Source organism: Oncorhynchus nerka, linkage group LG20, assembly GCF_034236695.1.
Source record: "Oncorhynchus nerka isolate Pitt River linkage group LG20, Oner_Uvic_2.0, whole genome shotgun sequence".
NCBI lineage: Eukaryota > Metazoa > Chordata > Actinopteri > Salmoniformes > Salmonidae > Oncorhynchus > Oncorhynchus nerka.
Genome location: NC_088415.1, coordinates 65,043,487 through 65,065,617, shown reverse-complemented (window position 1 = coordinate 65,065,617; position 22,131 = coordinate 65,043,487). Strand labels below are relative to the sequence as shown.

Here is a 22,131-nt window from a genome sequence, read left to right as displayed (position 1 = left end):
TTGATTTGCCAGCTCTGTCCTCTGTGTCTGCTCCCCTGCTCTTGCTTGACATGCCACTCCATCATCTGTCTTCCTCCTCTCTACGTAGGACTTGATTGACTGCCCCCTGCAGAGGAAGAAGTATCTCAGCACCCAGAACCAAATAATGTCTGCAACACAACAATTAGCTGTGTTTCTTTCCTACAAGCAGTGGTTCAACCAGCCTTTGGGTCCAAGACAAATTATTCCTCTTGTCATTCACTTTCATAGTTTTTTTTTGAGGGCCTGCACAGACATTGTTACACACACTGTGATGATATATACCTGAGAACCTTAATGGCCCGTTTCCTGGACACATATTAAGCCTAAATGCGTTCTTAATGGAGATTATCCATTGAGTTTAATCTGTGTCTGGGAAACAGGCACCAAGAGCAGTTGTTCCCTCCCTTCTAAAAACCAAAGTTGCACCCCTGACCCAGAGTATACACTTTTGCAAATGGCAAACTATGATTGACCAATATCTGATAGATTTTCTGTGACAATTTATATAATTTCTGTGTGCTAAGAGAAATGCCAAGGGAAATATTTTTTTTAATGATAGTGTAACCGATGTGAAATGGCTAGCTGGTTAGCGGTGGTGCGCGCTAATAGCGTTTCAATCGGCGAAGTCCTCGCTCTGAGACCTAGAAGTAGTGGTTCCCCTTGCTATGCAAGTGCCGCTGCTTTTATGGAGCGATGGGGAACGATGCTTCGTGGGTGTCAGTTGTCTCGAGGTGACGGATTAAAGTTAAACTGTTACAATTAGAAAAGTCTATATGGTATTCCTAGCCTCACAAGATACGTTTAAACAAACACATGGAATTTGTTTGGATTTAGAGCTTAATTTAGCAAATGTGGAAACTATATATACTGTACTTATCATATCCAACTTGGAATAGGAATCTTGAAGGTTAAACCCTTAATTTGAAGTACAAGATGCATAGTTGCGTAATATAAAATAAATATAAAATATAAAACATGAAGCATTAAGAAATTAAATAACATATGGCATTATCTGTAAAAATGGTGTTATTGTATGATAATAAAATAAATGCGCGCATGCATTATTTATCATGTACAAAACAAGGAGAGGGAGAGGCACTTGAGCGCTTAGGTTACTTCGATGCCCACATACAGCTGTCCTCAATGAGCAATGCATCAAGTTATGACAGGTCGAAATCACTCCAGATCAAACCCATCAACTTCAGCAACGCTTGTCGAAGAAAATATGTGTCGGTTGTCCACGTCATCAGCTTCTACAATCGGTGGATTCGATTATGCTGAGCCGCGTGACACCGATCTATGGCCCATGACGTGACCGGGCAAAAGCGGTGAGTGAGTAGCACCATTCTCAAATCGAACAGTAATCTGTGAGGCTGTGCTGCTGGGTCATGTTGTCTATACCAGGCAGCTTGGTGCATTGTCCAGAAACATACAGCATCTATTTTCCATAAAATATAGGCCTTTGCTATGTTTGAATTTTCAAACTAGTTTTCATTGGGAAGGCAGATAAAGTGTTTTTATCAAAAGCAATCACTTTTGCATGTGAATCCCACTCATTACTCCCAGTGCTTAATTAAATTGCTTTGTTTTGAGACGTCTTCACCCTGTCCGTTTTTGTTCAAAAGAACTGGGAACTCGGAAATCTCCGACTTCCGACTTCAGTACGTTCAGACAACTGGGAACTCGAGAAACAACTCGACTGGGAAAAATCGTTTTAAAAACGGTCATCCAACTTGAAATTCCAAGTCGGAAAATCTAGCATATTTTTTTTTTAGAGCTCCAACTTTATGGCCTGAAGATAACTGACATCATTATTTTACCTAATTTTTCCACGACTTCCGATCAACTTTCACCCGTTGCAAAACACTCCAACACGGGAACCCGGGCCGGATTAATCGTATCCCTTCATTGAATGGAAAGAGGTGGTGAAATACAGCAGTTTTTTTTTAAGACGGAGTAACCTGGGACCTGAGTTCACTGGTGAGTTAAAGATCTACGGTTGCAATGTGTGATAAAAAATATATATTAATAATAATAAACGTGTGGGATATGTTTCAGGACATGTAACACTTCAGTGTTATGTTTTTGAATTATACTCGATGTAATGTGGTAAATATCTTGGCCACTAGTTTCTGTCAAAGTGAGTTTGTAATTATTGCTAACTGGTTAGCTAGTCCAGTGTACAGTACACTAGCAAAGATGGTGTATAAATGAAGATGTCCCACTCTGGCCGTTTACCGTAGAAAAAATTGGTCAGTTCCGGTCATCTTTAACGGGGCACCAATGCATTAAAGCAGCTAAGGTCTGGTCTGCTAGTTAATTGACAGTATATGAACCAGAAAGAATTAGGCAGTTGGATGTCTCGCTTCCTCTTCCGCCTCAGGTGCTAGCTACCGAAGCCGATGATGACTAATTATGCCTCGATTAAAAGGCTAGCATGCTAACTGTTTGGTTTGACAGCTGGCCAACTAGCAAGTACGTTTCAGTCACGACTCCACTTTCACTTTGGTCTGTGTGTCGTTTTCACAATTGACACTTATGCACATTTAAACCACTGTGCGCGGGACAGGGGACTGCACGTTTGTAGCCAAAACTCTCTTGCTAAAGTTGCAAGAATGTCAAACTTGGATATCGAAAAACAAGCAAAAGCTTGTAAAAAATGACGTTCAACTATTAAGTTCATTGCAAGTCTCAGCCACCAGAGATATATCCTAATTGTACTGTTGTTCGGGTTCAACACATTTAACAATGACACCACAATGGCACGGTGCTAATAAATGTTGCAATTCAGCTGCAGCCAGCAAGGTGGCCGAGACAGCTGATGCTGCACAGCAGCTGCTAAAAAATGCATGTTGAGATCTGAAATTCTCAGGTCAACTTGGCATTTTTGCCTTATGGCATGATTTCTGCAGGCATTATGGAACACCTATGTGGCAAATCATAATAATTCCATGCAATCTCTTTGGACATTATTTTATTAATCATGTGTGCACTGACTGAATAGTCCACTGTGTTCTAGTTTACCAAAAATAAACAGTGTGGGCACTGTCAGAAGATTACAATTTAGGCTGGCTTCTATTTCATTCCAATTGTATATATAAAAAGAAAACAAGTTCCAATTCGTTGTTCAGAGATGATCAAAAGATCCATTCTATATTCACACATTGAGGTATGTCAATTATGCATAGGGTTGCAAAAGGGAGGGTATATTACTGGGAACTTTAGAAGTTTACGAGTAAACTAAAGTAGACTACATGACCAAAAGTATGTGGACACCAGCTCATCGAACATCTCATTCCAAAATCATGGGCATTAATATGGACTTGGTCCCCTCTTTTCTGTTATAACAGCCTTCACTCTTCTGGGAAGGCTTTCCACTAGATGTTGGAACATTGCTGCGGGGACTTGCTTCCATTCAGCCACGAGCATTAGTGAGGTCGGGCACAGATGTTTGGCGCTTATGCCTGGCTCGCAGTCGGCTTTCCATTTCATCCCAAAGGTGTTCGATAGGGTTGAGGTCAGGGCTCTGTGCAGGCCAGTCAAATTCTTCCACACCGATCTCGACAAACCATTCTGTATGGACCTCGCTTTGTGCATGGGGGCATGCTGAAATAGGAAAATGCTGAAATAGGAAAAGGCCTTTACCAAACTGTTGCCACAAAGTTGGAAGCACAGCATCATCTAGAATGCCATTGTATGCTGTAGCGTTAAGATGTCCCTTCACTGGAAGTAAGGGGCCTAGCCCGAACCATGATAACAGCCCCAGACCATTATTCCTCCTCTACCAAACTTGACAGTTTTCGCTATGCATTCAGGCAGGTAGCGTTCTCCTGGCATTCGCCAAACCCAGATTAGTCAGTCGGATTCCCAGATGGTGAAGCGTGATTCATCACTCGAAAGAACGCTTTTCCACTGCTCCAGAGTTCAATGGTGATGAGCTTTACACCACTCCAGCCAACGCTTGGCTTTGCACATGGTGATCTTAGGCTTGTGTGTGGCTGCTCGGCCATGGAAACCCATTTCATGAAGCTTCCGACAAACATTTCTTGTGCTGACGCTGCTTCCAGAGGCAGTTTGGAACTCTGTAGTGAGTGTTGCAACTGAGGACAGGTGTTTTTTACACACTACGTGCTTCAGCACTTCTGTAAGCTTGTGTGGCCTACCACTTCGCAGCTGAGCCTTTTTTGCTCCTAGATGTTTCCATTTCACAATAACAACACTTATAGTTGACCTGGTTAGCTCTAGCAAGGAGGACATTTGATTTACTGACTTGTTGGAAAGGTGGCATCCCAGGACGGTGCCACGTTGAAAGTCACTGAGCTCTTCAGTAAGGCCATTCTACTGCCAATGTTTGTCTATGGAGACTGCATGGCAGTGTCCTCGATTTTATACACCTGTCAGCAACGGGTGTGGCTGAAATAGCTGAATCCACTCATTTGAAGGGGTGTCCACATACCTTTGTATATACACTGCTCAAAAAAATAAAGGGAACACTTAAACAACACAATGTAACTCCAAGTCAATCACACTTCTCTGAAATCAAACTGTCCACTTAGGAAGCAACACTGATTGACAATAAATTTCACATGCTGTTGTGCAAATGGAATAGACAACAGGTGGAAATTATAGGCAATTAGCAAGACACTCCCAATAAAGGAGTGGTTCTGCAGGTGGTGAACACAGACCACTTCTCAGTTCCTATGCTTCCTGGCTGATGTTTTGGTCACTTTTGAATGCTGGCGGTGCTTTCACTCTAGTGGTAGCATGAGACGGAGTCTACAACTCACACAAGTGGCTCAGGTAGTGCAGCTCATCCAGGATGGGACATCAATGCGAGCTGTGGCAAGAAGGTTTGCTGTGTCTGTCAGCGTAGTGTCTAGAGCATGGAGGCGCTACCAGGAGACAGGCCAGTACATCAGGAGACTTGTAGGAGGGCAACAACCCATCAGCAGGACCGCTACCTCCGCCTTTGTGCAAGGAGGAGCAGGAGGAGCATGCCAGAGCCCTTCAAAATGACCTCCAGCAGGCCACAAATGTGCATGTGTCTGCTCAAACGGTCAGAAACAGACTCCATGAGGGTGGCATGAGGGCCCGACGTCCACAGGTGGGGGTTGTGCTTACAGCCCAACACCGTGCAGGACGTTTGGCATTTGCCAGAGAACACCAAGATTGGCAAATTCGCCACTGGCGCCCAGTGCTCTTCACAGATAAAAGCAGGTTCACACTGAGCATGTGACAGACGTGACAGAGTCTGGAGACGCCGTGGAGAACGTTCTGCTGCCTGCAACATCCTCCAGCATGACCGGTTTGGCGGTGGGTCAGTCATGGTGTGGGGTGGCACTTCTTTGGGGGGCCGCACAGCCCTCCATGTGCTCGCCAGAGGTAGCCTGACTGCCATTAGGTACCGAGATGAGATCCTCAGACCCCTTGTGAGACCATATGCTGATGCGGTTGGCCCTGGGTTCCTCCTAATGCAAGACAATGCTAGACCTCATGTGGCTGGAGTGTGTCAGCAGTTCCTGCAAGAGGAAGGCATTAATGCTATGGAATGGCCCGCCCGTTCCCCAGACCTGAATCCAATTGAGCACATCTGGGACATCATGTCTCGCTCCATCCATTGCACCACAGATTGTCCAGGAGTTGGTGGATGCTTTAGTCCAGGTCTGGGAGGAGATCCCTCAGGAGACCATCCGCCACCTCATCATGAGCATGCCCAGGCGTTGTAGGTAGGTCATACAGGCACGTGGAGGCCACACACACTACTGAGCCTCATGTTGACTTGTTTTAAGGACATCAAAGTTGGATCAGCCTGTAGTGTGGTTTTCCACTTTAATTTTGAGTGTGCTCCAAATCCAGACCTCCATGGGTTGATAAATTTGATTTCCATTGATAATTTTTGTGATTTTGTTGTCAGCACATTCAAGTATGTAAAGACAAAAGTATTTAATAAGAATATTTCATTCATTCAGATCTAGGATGTGTTATTTTAGTGTTCCCTTTATTTTTTGAGCAGTGTATATTGTATCTCTGTCCCTCTGTATGGCCTTAACACATGAAATATATAAAATAATCAAATAAGATGATAAAAACATTTGGACAAACCTGTAAAACATTATCCTAAATATAAACCAACTTAGTGAATACCATTGGTGTTTAATATGAGGGTTTCAGCATGAAATATTCTTCATTTCTTTCACACACTTATTTATTTTGCAATGTTAAAGGTCCAATGCAGTCATTTTTATCTCAATTTCAAATCATTTCTGGGTAACAATTGAGGAACTTACTGTGATTTTTTTCAATTAAAATTGTTAAAAAGAAACAAAAATAGCATGTTTTTTTCCAGGAGTGGAGTTGGCCTACATGTAGCTATCTAGGCAAGCTATATGTAGGCCTACACAGCATAAAAAAAAGGAAAACACGCCTCCCGATTGGTGCAGCGGTCTAAGGCACTGCATCGCAGTGCTAGAGGCGCCACTACAGACCTGGGTTCGATTCCAGGCTGTTCGCAGCCGGCCGCAACCGGGAGACCCACGGCGCACAATTGGCCCAGCGTCGTCCAGGTTAGGGGAGGGTTTGGCCAGCTGGGATGTTGTTGTCCCATCGCACTCTAGTGACTCCTTGTGGATGGCGCCTGTACTCTCACTCGTGTCGCCAGTTGTATGGCGTTTCCTCGGACACATTGGTGCGTTGGCTTCCGGGTTAAGTGAGCTGTGTGTCAAGAAGCAGTGCGGCTTGGCAGGGTCGTGTTTCGGAGGACGCATGGCTCTTGACCTTTGCTTCTCCCGAGTCCATACCGGAATTGCAGCGATGGGACAAGACTGTAACTACCAATTGGATATCATGAAATTGGAGAGAAAAAGGGGTAAAAAGTACAAGGTAAAGACAGTCAGGCTGTCAATAGCAAACATTGGCTATTGTTGGGAGGCAGAGTTATTTTTTCAGCAACTCTGGCTATGTGGCAGCATAAAGCTTTCATCATCACACAAAACGCTGATCGTTTTTCCCCAATGCAATATATAGACGGCATCTTGCTTGTTCTATGGCAATATTCGTTAGAACAGACCAAAAATGACTACAACTGCAATAGATTGCCATATATTACCTGTTAATTACCTAAATTCCCATAGATTCTGGTAATTTTAGTAAATTGCTGGTAGTTTTGCAACCCTAACTCTGCATGACAATAATCATTGGAATGGTTGGAATGTCTAACCCTGGGAGAATCTGTCGGGATTCACAGGAATCAGTCAACTGGCAACCAGAGGTTACTGGCATCACTTTCTCAGGTGCAACCTACAACTATTGTGTCCTTGAGCAAGGCAGGTCTTTACGCGCCCAGCCTAACCAGGTGCTGCCCCACAGCTGACCCTTTACTGCTCCCAGCCTGCCATGTGGCGTGTCAGTGGGGCCAGTGTGGCCCGCTATGTACAGTACATTCAGAAACTATTCAGACCCCTTTAAATTGTTTTTTCACCTCATCAATCTACACACAATACCCCATAATGACAATGCAAAAACAGGTTTTTAGACATTTTTGCAAATTTATTAGAAATAAAAGACTGAAATATCACATTTACATAAGTATTCAGACACTTTACTCAGTACTTTGCTGAAGCACTTTTGGCAGCGATTACAGCCTCGAGTCATCTTGGGTATGACGTTACAAGCTTGGCACACCTGTAATTGGGGAGTTTCTCCCATTCTTCTCTGCAGATCCTCTCAAGCTCTGTCAGGTTGGATGGTGAGTGTCGCTGCACAGCTATTTTCAGGTCTCACGAGAGATTAGATCGGGTTCAAGTTCGGGCTCTGACTGGGCCACTCAATGACATTCAGAGACTTGCCCCGAAGCCACTTCTGTGTTGTCTTGGCTGTGTGCTTATGGTTGTTGTCCTGTTAGAAGGTGAACCTTCACCCCAGTCTAAGGTCCTGAGTGCTCTGGAGCAGCTTTTTATGAAGGATCTCTCTGTACTTTGCTCCATTCATTTTTGCCTCAATCCTGACTAGACTCTCAGTCCTGACTAGTCTCTCAGTTCCCTGACGCTGAAAAAAATCCCCACAGCATGATGCTGCCACCACCATGCTTCACCGTAGGGATGGTGCCAGGTTTCCTCCAGAAGTGGCCAAAGAGTTAAATCTTGGTTTCATCAGACCAGAGAATCTTGTTTCTCATGGTCTGAGAGGCCCTTAAGTGCCTTTTGGCAAACTCCAATTGGGCTGTCATATGCCTTTTAATGAGGAGTGGCTTCTGTCTAGCCACTCTACCACAAATACCTGATTGGTGGAGTGCTGCAAAGATGGTTGTCCTTCTGGAAGGTTCTCCCATCTCCACAGAGGAACTCTGGAGCTCTGTCAGAGGGACCATCGGGTTCTTGGTCACCTTTAAACTAGGAAAACAGACTCTTAATCTTAGATTTGGGACCACACAGCCACTCCACTGAATAGCAGGCTAATGATTGCTTTGCAATGCTTGCAGTTAGCCACTAAATCCTTCCAAACCACTCTTTGTTGAATTTGCGATTTCCTACTTGTTGTGTAATGTTTATGCCCAATGGCCCAGGAGCAACTTAACATTTTATCTATAATTTCTCTTCATATGACAAGGATTAAAAAGGATTTGCCAGCAGATTGTCGACTTGATTCATGATGATGTCTGCTAGCTAAGATTTTAAGTGTGATGTTGACATGATCAGTCCAATCAAAGCTAATGTAGATATAACGTGATTTGACGTCATTCTATCTGTGGCCAATGACCTTGAGCCTTCTTGGATGGGCACTTCTAATGTAACTCTATGGTAGCACTCAAGGGGCCTGAATTTTCGAGCTCTACCCATAGTGTCCCCATTAGTGACTGAACACTGAGCCAATCAAGCTGCAACGCTCCGTATTTTACAATGGCTTGCCCCACCACACAAAGCACTGAGCTAGGCTGAAACACCTGCATTTTGGAGCCACCAACAGCGTCATTGCATTTTGGTACACCAGAATCACATTAATTTCCAATGAAACGCTGCGCATGCCTAGTGGTGCAAAGGTTGGATTTATCGAACGTATGCTTCAAACTGTATGCGTAGACGGCTTGACAGAAATGGTAGCAGAAGGTGAATGTTGAACTTTTGTTGCATACATATTCAGATGATGCTGTGTACTATTTTGTGCAATGACGCTGTCGGTGTGATCGAAGCGTTACTCAAGAAAACAAAAAATAGACCATGTTTGTATGCGGCTTTATTAACTTAATGATATATATTTTTACATTGTTTGCTATATGATATGTGACACATATTAATGCCAAAATAACATGCAAAACGGGCAAGCCTAAAAAAAATATGATTTTGTATTTTTTTAATGTGGGGCTCAAAACCGGTAAATGACAAGTCGCCACTGAGCACAATAGATGCATAATCTTATAATTTAGTCCTGTCATTTTAAATATCTACAAGTAGACCAGCTATTGAAGCAGAGACACAAAATAAAGAAAGCATTTTAGCATATGAGTGAGAAAGTGGCCATATGCCCCACGCTCCTCTCAATTTACATCAACAACATAGCTTTGGCAGTAGGAAGCTCTCTCATCCATTTATATGCAGATGATACAGTATTATACTCAACTGGCCCCTCCCTGGATTTTGTGTTAAACACTCTACAACAAAGCGTTCTTAATGTCCAAAAAGCTTTCTCTGCCCTTAACCTTGTTCTGAACACTTCAAAAACAAAGGTCATGTGGTTTGGTAAAAAGAATGCCCCTCTCCCCACGAGTGATTACTACCTCTGATGGTTTAGAGCTTGAGGTCGAAAGTTTGAGTGTTTGGCTAGACGGTACACTGTCCTTCTCTCAGCACATATCAAAGTTGAAGGCTAAAGATTTTTTAAAGATGTTTTAAATGTAAGCTTTATTAAACTAGGCAAGTCATTTAAGAACAAATTATTATTTACCATGACGGCCTACCGGGGAACCGTGGATTAACTGCCTTGTTCAGGGGCAGAACAACAGATTATCTCGGGGTCAGCTCGGGGATTCGACCCAGCAACCTTTTGGTTATTGGCCCAACGCTCTATCCACTAGGCTACCTACCACCCCCTAAGTTAAATCTAGAATTGGTTTCCTCTATCGTAATCGCTCCTCTTTCACCCCAGATGCCAAACTAACCCTAATTCAGATGACCATCCTACCTGCTAGATTACGGAGACGTAATTTATAGATCGACAGACGTAATTTATAGATCGACAGGTAAGAGTGCTCTCGAGCGGCTAGATGTTCTTTACCATTCGGCCATCAGATTTGCCACCATTGCTCCTTATAGGACACATCACTGCACTCTACTTCTCTGTAAACTGGTAATCTCTGTATACCCTTCGCAAGACCCACTGGTTGATGCTCATTTATAAAACCGTCTTAGGCCTCACTCCCCCCTATCTGACATCTACTGCAGCCCTCATCCTCCACATACAACACCCATTCTGCCAGTCACATTCTGTTAAAAGTCCCCAAAGCACACACATCGCTGGGTTGCTCCTCTTTTCAGTTCACTGCAGCTAGCGACTGGAACGAGCTGCAACAAACACTCAAATTCAAAGACCTATTCAATGACATTCTTACTGACAGTTGTGGCTGCTTTGCGTGATGTATTGTTGTCTCTACCTTCTTGCCCTTTGTGCCGCTGTCTGTGCCCAATCATGTTTTACCATGTTTTGTTCTGCAGCCATATTGTGTTGCTACCATGTTGTTGTGTTGCTACTATGCTGTGTTGTCATGTTGTGTTGCTACCATGCTATGTTGTCGTCTTAGGCCTCTCTCTATGTCGTGTTGTCTCTCTTGTGTGTTTTGTCCTATATTTTTATTTAATTTATGTATATTTTTAATCCCAGCCCCCCTCCCGCATGAGGCCTTTTGGTAGGCCGTCATTGTAAATAAGAATTTGTTCTTAACTGACTTGCCTAGTTAAATAAAGGTTTATATATATATATATGTGTGTGTGTGTGTATGTATGTATGCTATGTCCCTTCGTTTTCTATTCGTGGAATTCTCCGTCCACTGTCCAAGAAGCGCGCCCCCATCACCAGTCACGTGGTTGGTTAGGGTGCACCTACGTCACCAGAGTCAGATTTGTGAAGAATAAGCAGACCGGAGAACGAGCCCGAGGTGCGGCACTTTATATCGCATCGTCCTTTCAGAGAGAGAGAACAGGTAATCTGTTCAATATTTTAGAGACCCAATGCCAGGGCCCACCCAAGCACTGTCCCCAAATGGAGAGAATAACAACGACATCATCCCAACGGACGGATCCAACTGCATTCCTTACAGAAAAAATACAGTGCGAGGAGAGCGCGCCTACAGGTAAATCAGTGCAAATGCCGCATTCGGCGTGGCTTCACAGCAAGGCTTTGAGCAATAATATAAGGTTGCTGCAAAACTCTGAACATTTGTTTCAGGAGCATTGGATTTTTCCACGCCATCCGCTCGCTCCTTTTCAATTCTGTTACAATGTATCAGCTCGTGCATAACGTTGGATGTATTTCCTTCTTGGTGACTGTTTCTTGACCATGGCGTAAATTGTCTTGAGGAGGCCCATGCAAGTTCACAATAATGCCAAAGCGAAATCGGTGACATTTAAACATAAAATAACACACATTGTCTGGCCAGTTGGAAAAGGGACCGCTGTGGGGAAAAATTAGCAATTTAGCTTGCTTCATTGTCAAATACAGTCACTGTCTTGACTGTAATGATAGCACTAGCTGCTAGAATATTCTTGTTGGCCCCACGCTACCCAATCGTGTGTTCTGGGAAAAGGGGCACCGTTATAAAAAAATATATACTCGTTTGTTGGGTCAAGTAGAGCCAATGAGCTAACAAAGCTAGCAGTACATCCGCTTTGTTGACACGAGAACGGCTGTCCGATTTTCTGTCTCAGTGCGCAATCAATGGAAGAGGATAGTTGGAAAACGGAACTCCAGTCCACTCTTGTCAGCTTTTGCCATTCATGTTTAGGGTTTAGCTGTTAGGATGTTGACTATGCGCTTGATGTAATTGTAGACTAACGTTAGCTGTTACCATATTTTTATTAAATGGAAATGCTTTGTCCGTCGCATTATAGCCAGCATTATCAGTGACAAACGATTTAAACGCATTAGCTGAATGTTTGCATTTGGAATGGTGGAGCGATAGATAGTGGTAACGTTAGACATTTGGCTCATATGTCCTAAGCACCAGGCCCGTTATTTTCTTCGGGTACCCATTTGCGAATATGATATGTTGCAACAGCAATTCAGGTCTTACATTTTGACATTATATGCTCCAGCCTGCTTCATCATTAGAATGAAAATATTCCAAATACCAAAGCTGTGAAAAACGTAATTTTTTTTGCTGCACTTTACAAGGCGTTTGCATAATGTAGGCTACACTTAAATACCATTTTTGCATTTACTGTGAAGGGTGGTCAACAGTTTCAAACATTTGTTTGCAAGTCATCACTTTCATGTCACTTTGCTCTGTTGATGTTTCTGAAGATAACATCTCAACTCTTCATTATGAAAATGATAAATTCTCATCCAATCTGCTCCTCATCCCATATAGATTTTGTGCTACACCCACACTCAAACTCCTTCTATGAGTGTGTTTACAAGAGTCTGTATACATTTCAGCTAAATTGGGCATCCCGATATTATAACCGCATTACTAACATGTTATTACATTACTGGACCTAACATGGGATATGCATGGAGATAAATTGTAATAGATGTTGTTAAGCAATTTGACAGTGGAAATTGGTTGGAATGAAAATCAGCATACACACTGATCTCACATAATTTGATTTGAGACCAGTGTGCCTTTATTTCGTTACTAGTAGCTCTGGTTATAGGCCTAGGTTTACTGGCTTGCTGTCGAGTTTCCCCTTGATGGTTTGTATTGTTGTTCTTCTTTACATTTACATGTAATGTTAGTAGTTGAAAATTATATGGTGGCTTTTATCTGTTGGTCAACAATTGTGTGTACAGAACATATTGGCTAACCATTCTGTAAAAGAGATTACCAAAAAATCCTCATTTTGAGATGGTAATGTTTTGGAGAAAATGAATTGTAACTAACTGCTTAGTGCCTTTTCTATCTTTTGCAGTTGGGGAATGGCGGTCAATGTATATTCTACCTCAATAACCCAGGAGACTATGAGCAGGCATGACATCACTGCCTGGGTTAACGATCTTCTCGGTCTGAACTACACTAAAGTGGAGCAGCTCTCCTCAGGTAAGAATAATTACCCTGTTAACCTTGCTGTAAACTGTTCTTCCTTCCAGACCCAAGGACCTCATTATGGGCTCAGGATATAGGCCTAGCATAGAAAGGGAGATGCAGGATGAAAGGGAGAGTGATGTCCATGCTTTTCCTCTGTTCCACACCAAGCTTCTGCCAATGACCTAGTAATAGGTATAGTAATGTGTATAGTCAAAGAAACCTGGTGTAAACCTAACCCTGCTCCTAACCTATCCTTGCTCTGACAGAGAAGACGGACAGTGCTATTAATACAACTAGTTTGCGCACTTGCTGTGGCTACCATGCCATGGCTGCCCCAAGTAATCCAATCTCTGCTGAACCACACACAGTCCTGTAGCAAGGTGTGCTAATGGTACTATTTTGAGGTTAAAGCTGCTTGTCACTTCCAGCGCTGTCAAGCCTGTTGTGTCTGGTCTGCCGTAGGTAGTGTTGTGCTAGGTTGGCTGAAAAATATAAATTGTTCATTATCATTTGTTTCGAACCTGTATCAGAAGAGAAACAATTTGTAGTTTTGTGTCACATCTTCTGACGTGGTTTTGTTTTCATTCACTTGTAGGAGCGGCCTACTGCCAGTTCATGGATTTGCTCTTCCCTGGCTGCGTCAGTCTTAAGAAGGTTAAGTTCCAAGCTAAATTTGAGCATGAGTACATTCACAACTTCAAGCTACTGCAGGCCTCCTTCAAGAGAATGAATGTGGACAAGGTGAGAGAATGAGGCTGAGTGAGTAGTGTCCTGAAGGGACCTACTGTAGCTACTTATAACAGTTTACCATTAGATAGGGCTTTTCTTTAGTTACTATGGCTAGCCCAGGCTATATTTGATTGAACAAACACACACACACGCGCTCACTTTGCTCCTAAAAAATATTTTTAAATGAACGTGTCATATCACGTGAAGTGCAGATTATAAAACAGGTACCCCAATTTTTTGTTCTTGATCATTTCTTTCCACTTCTCTATGCAGATTATTCCTGTGGAAAAGCTGGTGAAAGCTAGATTTCAGGACAACCTTGACTTCATCCAGTGGTTCAAGAGGTTCTTTGACGCCAACTACGACGGTAAAGATTACGACCCACTTCAGGCCAGACAGGGTCAGGATGCCATCCCCCCACCTGACCCCGGTGAGCAGATCTTCAACCTGCCAAAGAAGTCTCAACACCACGCAGCCAGCTCCCCCACTGCAGGTAAGAAGACCAGCCGCCTGAAGGGTATAATACAAAGCACGATCAATGAGTTAGCCAGTTTACTTGCCTAAATACTCTGAAATAACAGTTTATTTTTGAGAAAGATAAGCTTGAAATGGGTATGGTCAAATTGACTTGACAACCAAAAACAAAGTGTAGCTTTCTTAATAAACCAGAAAATGTGTAGTTCATTCTGGTAAGTTAGCTGGCCAGGAGTTTTGAAATAGGTGGTACGGATGAGTAAGGTGGGGGGGATGCCTGTAAAGGGGGCTCTGTCCGCCCTTGGACTCTGAGATTTTTGCATTTTTGAACACCTAACTGCCATTTCCTGCAATCTCGAGCCTTAAATGATAACAAATAAAGTAAAAAACAGTTTGCATAGTGGCGCAGCAAGTCCACAAGGTAGTGCAGTGCCCATCTTATATTATTTTGGAAGAACTCTGTGTTGATTGTAGTATATCCCTCTGTACAGCAGATGAGGAAACTGACTGACTAACCTATATTTGTGTTCAGGAGCCACCAGGGCGAGCGCAACAACGCCGAAACAAAACCCTTGCAGCCCCCATCCGTCCTCCAGACCCTCTTCAGCCAAAAGAATCCCAGTTGCAACGACAACTCCGGCCAAAGGAGAGCGGGAACTGGAAGCACAGGTCACATTGCTCAATGACCAGGTAAAAAGCCACTACTACTGCATCATAACAACTTCATATATATAAGTTACTACAACCATGTCATTACAACTTAATATATCTAAGTTGGACTCACTGGTAAGATTTGTAAGAAAGATGTGTATTGTTTTTTGGCAGAACCAAAATGCTAAGTAATTCCAAACTGCCTTGAATGATAATTCCATAATCCTGATTTTACAAGGATTAGATTAACAGAAACATGAAAAGGGTCCGAGAAACAATAAATTGGGGATCAGAGGAGCAGCAGTGTATAACAGCAATAGTTTTATGATGGCGCACGTGACCATTTGGATTTGATTGACAATAGAAAAATCATTAATACTGCAAGAATAGTTTACACACAGACAAATGTTGTTGTTTAAAGTCAAATAGCAAGATATGAAAGGAATATCAATTTGTCTGTCTCGTTTTGTGTGCAGGTGAACACATTAAAACTTGCACTGGAGGGGGTGGAGAAGGAGAGGGATTTTTACTTTGGAAAGCTGCGGGAGGTGGAAGTGCTGGCACAGGAGCAAGGTCAGGAGAGCGCACAGTTCGTGGAGAGGCTAATGGAGATCCTGTACTCTGCAGACGAACAGGTCAATCGGCTGTTATTGACTCTTCAGTGATTATTCATGGGAGATTCCCGAAGGGGATTGGGTGTGGGATGTTGTTGTGCAACATTTGTTTTAGATTCTAGAATGTTCGTACTGGATTGGGCAGTAAATGTTTTGATACTAGTTCTTTTCTAGGGAGATATTTTCTTTGTAATCACAGGCCTGATTAATTGAGCAATTGATTTAGGTTACCTAATGCTGTTAATTACTTTGAAATATCTATGGCGGTTGTTGCCCTAACATTTTGCTATGACCGCTTGTGTCCCCTTAGGAAGGTGCAGGAGAGGGGGAGGACGTGGACCCAGGGGTCCATGAAGAAGAGGTTCCTGATGATCAGCAGGATGAGTACTGACTGCCATCACTCCGTGTCTCTACCACCATGCCCTTTTACTTTGTGAGAACTTTGTTACAGGTATCATTTTTTTGTTTCTTTTTATTACATTTTTTCTACCCTAATGGTTTGTTTCTTTTTCGTTCTCTTGAAGACTGAGCACATGAAGCAACCTCGTGAAAAGAAGCACGACCCTCGTTTTTTATTTTTTAGATATCCCTCAGACGTTCTGCATTCTGTGTGTTTTGTTGACTGTCGGTGAAATGCTGTGGCCAGGTTGCTGTTATTACATACCGCCACATGCAGAAAAGCTCAGACCATCACAGAAGTTTCCAAGGCCATTGAAAAAGGGTGAAGAAAGTATGTAATTCTCTATTTGATGAAATTGTAATATGGAGTAGACAGTGTTTTTATCTGACAGCACGTGTTCAGTATGTTGCCAGTCTCGGTCGGTCCCATGATCCATCCATTATGTACGTTGTTTAAAAGTTATTGTTTATTTTAAGACTTGTACATATTAATCATGAGAACGCAATAAGCAAAACCCTGAAGGGCCGGTAGTAGCTCCTATTTAACCTTCCTCCATATGTTGCACTGTCATTTGACTCTGGAATGGACAATCTGTCCATAGATTCTCACAATACACACAATTACAAATTGAATTGCAAAAACAATATTTATTAAAAACTAAGGAGACTTGATATTGCCTTTACGCGATGGGAGGCAGTTTAGTCCATGATAATTATTAATGAAAAGTAGTAGTAAGTTAGTTAGACAAATTATGAGTAGCATGTGACTGTCTTCAGCAATTCAAAGAATTTTGATAATCAGTGCGTACTCAAAAATGCCTTATTTGGTGCTACAGTGACAGAAACAAGGTCGATTCATCAGTATGGCTTCATCATAAGGGAAAGGGTTTGTGTAGACTAGTATGATCACAGTAAACATTTTTTTTAAACTTCAAGAGCAACTAGCCACCATCGTATTCAATGGAAGTCGGGTATATTTCAGATGTTTTCGTATGACTTATGAACCACAGGTCTTAGGGAAAGTTGTGAGTCAGTTCACTGAGTAATTTGACATACTATATTCCAAGTACGTATATTGTATACCCTTTCTTAATGTTGCATTTATTCTTATTGAACTCAGCAGTGCACCATAATACTTTAGTCGTATGTTGTGTAAATGAAAAGGAATGTAAACATGTACTGTCAATAATTATAAATAGATCATGTTTTTCTTCTGATGTCCCACTCATTATGCATTCCCCAAAATGTGTTGCATGTTTGCATTTTATTTGTGAATAACTTGACCTGCTTTTTACATATTTAATAAAAAACAACTATGTTAATTAACTTAAGTGAGCTGTGTTTTGTATGTTTAACTTGCTATTTAAAACTGTTGAGATTTGGATGGATTTGCTGTAATAAAACCTTTCATCTTTTCAGTCAAAGGGAGTGTTTCATTACGTTGTCTTATCCATCAAATAACCAACCTTCACTCCTGCTCCCCCTCGCCGGCGCTCAACGTCGCCAGTCTACTCACCACCGGTCCTGGCAACCCATCTATACGCACTCCTGCGTCTCATCAGTCACACCTGGACTTCATTACTCCCTGATTACTTACCCTTTATATAGCACTTGTTATCAGTTACCAGGCAGCATTGGTTGTTTCCCTGTCAGACATCTCTCTACCACAAGTCCAGCCAGCACCCCAGCCCATCCAACAGTCTGCCCAAGTCAGCGATGCCCGTTTGTCCCTCTCAGACAAATATGACGGGTCTCCCTCCAAATGCTGTGACTTCCTACTCCAGTGCTCCCTCTATTTCACTCATCATCAGATGGGAGCCCCCACCATGGAGAGGTCTGAGGTTGCCACGGTTATTTCCCTGCTGACCGGACGGGTGTTGGAGTGGGCTACTGCTGTCTGGGAAAGAGGAGAGGAGGAGCTGTGTTCCTATGAGGGGTTCAAGGCTCTGAACCTTGGACACACTCATCGCGATGGCCATCTGTCTGGGCAACCTTCTTCGGGAGCGCCGGCACCTCCATCGCCTCTCTCCCTCCTTCGTTGACCGTCAGAGCCTGAACCCATGGAGATAGGGGCCACACGTCTCCCCACGGCTGACCTACGCCATCAGAGACAGTTAAGGCTCTGTCCCTATTACGACCGGGAGGGGCATCAGCTTCAACGGTGTCCTGTATGTCCCAAACCGGAATCCACGAGAGCAGAGGGACGGCACTGTGATCATCCGTCTCCTATGTTAGGCATGAGTTCTCCATCACCTTTTTTAGTCTCGATTTCACTCATCTATTGTTTCTATAGCTCTAGTGGATTTCGGTGCCGCAGGGAATTTTATTGACCAGGCCCTTGCCTCCTCCCTGCACTTCACCTCATACCCGTTCTCCACTTCGTTTCCGGTCCAAGTGTTGGATATGCGACCATTGGGATCCAGCACTATTACGCACGTCACAGCTCCTCACCCTCACCGTGGAAACCAAGCACCAGGAAAGCCTTTCCTTCCTCATCACTTACACACCCATGCACAAAGTCATCCATGGCCTCCTGTGGCTCCAATTCCTGGTCAGAGAGGAGGATTACTGCCTGGGGACCAGGATGTCGGAGGACCAGCTTTCCCGCACCCTGTGGTTCCACGTCAGTGGAGGGATCTGTGAGTGTACGCCAGCCCATCAATCGGTCCTCCCGTATTGTTGCCCCGTGTTTTGGGACATAGATGTGGACATCTGCCAGGCTCTGGAGAGGGATCCCACTCCTGACACCTGCCCTACGGAGCACATCTACGTCCCCACGGGGGTCAGAGATCGGTTGCTGACCTGGGCACACACGTCCCTCACCACTGGACACCCAGGTACCAATCCCTTTCTGAGAAATACTGGTGGTCCACTTTGGCGCAGGACGTTGCACACCATGTCTACTCATGCTCAGTATGTACTCAATCTAAATCTCCCTGGTACGCTCCAGCTGGAAGACACCTTCCCCTTCCCGTGCCTCAGTGTCCCTGGTCTCATCTGCCCATTGATTTTGTCACTGATCTCCCCTCTGATGGTTTCACCACCATTTTGGTGGTTGTGGATAGATTCTCAAAATCATGCGGTTTCATCCCTCTCTCTGGTCTCCCTACCGCTGAGGCATTGATCCAGCAAGTCTTCCAGCACTATGGCCAGCAGATATGGTCTCCGATCGTGGCCTCCAATTCACATCACGTGTATGGAAGGCTTTCATGGAGAAGCTGGGGATCACGGTCAGCCTCACCTCCCTCTCCGCCTGTCCTGTAAGAAGCTGAGTCCCTGGTTTGTGGGGCCGTTCAAGGTCCTCCCGAGGGTCAACGAGCTAACTTACAGATTACAACTCCCACTAACTACCGGATCTCACCATCCTTTTCATGTTTCCCTCAGGCCGGTGGTTCCTGGTCCCCTGGCTGACGCCGTCCCCCACGACACCCCTCTGCCTCCCTTGGACATCGAGGGGAGCCCCACCTATGCCGCCAGATCAGTCCTGGACTCCCAACATCATGGGGGTTGGCTCCAGTACCTGGTGGATTGGGAGGGGTACGGACCAAAGGAGTGGTGCAGGGTTCCGGTGGACGACCTAGATCCCAACCTCACCCGAGAATTCCACCTTCGCCGTCTGGACTGGCCCGCTCCTCGTGCTCTACGTCAGTGGTCTACTAACCATTGGTCCTGGCAACCAATCTTTACACACTCCTGCATCTCATCAGTCACAACCTGAACTTCATTACTCCCTGATTACTTACCCTTTATATAGCATTCTTTTGTTATCGGTTATCAGCCAGTATTGGTTATCTTTCCTGTCAGACGTTTCTCTTGTTTTGTATGTTCATTAATATTAAACGCACTAAGAGCACCTGCTTCCTTACTCCCTGTGTCGACGTTACACCTGAGTTTTGATGTAGGAATCAATCAAGAGGTATTGATGACCAAAACATGCTCTGCCTACCTGTGTGTGTACTGAAGGAACTGACTCCATTTGGGTTGAGAGAGTATAATCGTTCTCGTGCTCCTGTTCCTGTCTATTGTATTTAAATAAAAGTAGGGCACTGTAGAGTATACTGAAGTCATTCAAATGACCTTCCCGCAATGAAGCCTCGAACATTTGTCAATTTAGCCATAGACTCAGAGGTCAGACGGTGGTAGATAAATAGCCTCTTGCTATTCACTTGCTAAGTAATTAAACATCAATAAATCATCAAATATATTGAACAAAAATAAATGCAACATGCAACAATTTCAAAGATTTTACAGTCAGTTCATATAAGGAAATCAGTCAATTGAAATGAATTAATTAGGCCCTAATCTATGGATTTACATGACTGGGAATACAGATATGAATCTGTTGGTCACAAATACCTTAAAGGTGGGGGCGTGGATCATCAAACCAGAAAATATATTGGGGAATACCATTTGTGTCATGCAGCGAGACATCTCCTTCGTATAGAGTTGATCAGGCTGTTGATTGTGGCCTGTGGAATGTTGTCTCACTCCTTTTCAATGGTAATGCGAAGTTGCTGGATATTGGCGGGAATTGGAACACGCTGTTGTACACGTAAATCCAGAAGGTCCCAAACATGCTCAATCTGTGACGTCTGGTGTGTATGCAGGCCGTGGAACAACTTCAGCTTCCAGGAATTGTGTAAAGATCCTTGCAATATGGGGCAGTGTATCATGCTGAAGGTAGCCTAGTGGTTAGAGCATTGGACTAATAACCAAAAGGTTGCAAGATCGAATCCCCGAGCTGACAAGATAAAAATCTGTTGTTCTGCACTTAAACAAGGCAGTTAACCCAGTGTTCCTAGGCCATAATTGAAAATCATAATTTGTTCTTAACTGACTTGCCGAGTTAAATAAAGGTCAAATAAAAAAACATGGTGATGTCAGTGGATGAACGGCACAACAATGGGCCTCAGGATCTTGTCACGGTATCTCTACATTCAAATTGGCATAGATAAAATGCAATTGTGTTCGTTGTCTATAGTTTATGCCTGCCCATACCATAACCCCACCATGGGGCACGATGTTCACAACTTTGACATCAACAAACTGCTCGCCAGGCACAACACTATACACGTGGTCTGAGGCTGTGAGGCCGGTTGGACGTACTGCAGTGTTTCTTCTGGAAAATGTGTTAGCTGTGGGGGAAAAGTTAGCTGGGGGGGTTCAAATAAGTACTGAAAAGTTTGGATCTGGTGATTTTTTTTTAAGGAAAATAATTCTAATAAACCATCTGAAATATAATTTCCACCCCCAGAAATGAGCTCAATAACGTATTGGTAAAATTATTATAGTATACAAGATGCAATTTAAGGTTGAGTGCTGCAGCTATCTAAAGAAACACAACAGAGACCGTCTTTCCGAAATAAAAAAGTTTATCATCTTGACAAAATGAACAGAGGAACATTTGATTGAACAAGAATGAGAGCTCACTAAGAGCCCACTCATGAGAGCCCACTCATGTTCATACCAAAAGGAGGACGTTGGAAATCTCTTTCAAGGTTCTGACAAAAACCTAGTTCTGACGTAGTTTACAGTCTTGGTCAGAGCACTTTATTATTCTGGGCTTTTGGAAAAAGATTTCCAACGCCCTCCTGTAATTGAGCTCCTTGATGGGAGGCCGTTGATGGAGAGCCGCATGCAGGCGGCTAGATGCTCTCCCTGCACTCTGTTCCTTAAGTCTGTTTTGTGTTGACCCTTCTTTTTCAAGACCTCTGCGATCCGCCCAGGCATGCTGTCAATTAACTTCTGGACCACATCCTGACTGATGGCAGCCCATTCTTGCATAATCAATGCTTGGAATTTGTCAGCATTTGTGGGGTTTTGTTTGTCCACCCGCCTCTTGAGGATTGACCACAAGCTCTCAATGGGATTAAGGTCTGGGGAGTTTCCTGGCCTTGGACCCAAAATACCGATGTGTTGTTCCCCGAGCCACTTAGTTATCACTTTTGCCTTATGGCAAGGTGCTCCATCATGCTGGAAACGGCATTGTTCGTCACCAAACTGTTCCTGGAT

The 22,131-nt window shown here is 43.7% G+C and overlaps 1 protein-coding gene across 3 annotated transcripts; it reads left to right on the top strand.

Moving 5' to 3' along the window:
* Positions 1-1,922: 1,922 nt before the first annotated feature.
* On the top strand, positions 1,923-17,445 carry mapre2 (microtubule-associated protein, RP/EB family, member 2). Of its 3 annotated transcripts, XM_029623460.2 has the most exons (8): positions 11,103-11,359; positions 13,137-13,264; positions 13,848-13,993; positions 14,255-14,474; positions 14,988-15,145; positions 15,583-15,741; positions 16,031-16,153; positions 16,245-17,445. In XM_029623460.2, the coding sequence occupies exons 1-7, from the start codon at positions 11,238-11,240 to the stop codon at positions 16,109-16,111; spliced, it is 1,014 nt and encodes a 337-aa protein (XP_029479320.1). In that variant the 5' UTR covers positions 11,103-11,237; the 3' UTR covers positions 16,112-16,153; positions 16,245-17,445. The 3 variants fall into 3 exon arrangements, with proteins under 3 accessions (XP_029479322.1, XP_029479319.1, XP_029479320.1); XM_029623462.2 differs by lacking the exon at positions 11,103-11,359 and adding an exon at positions 1,923-2,001 and having other exon boundaries at positions 16,031-17,445; XM_029623459.2 differs by having other exon boundaries at positions 11,102-11,359; positions 16,031-17,445.
* The last annotated feature ends 4,686 nt before the right edge of the window (positions 17,446-22,131 follow it).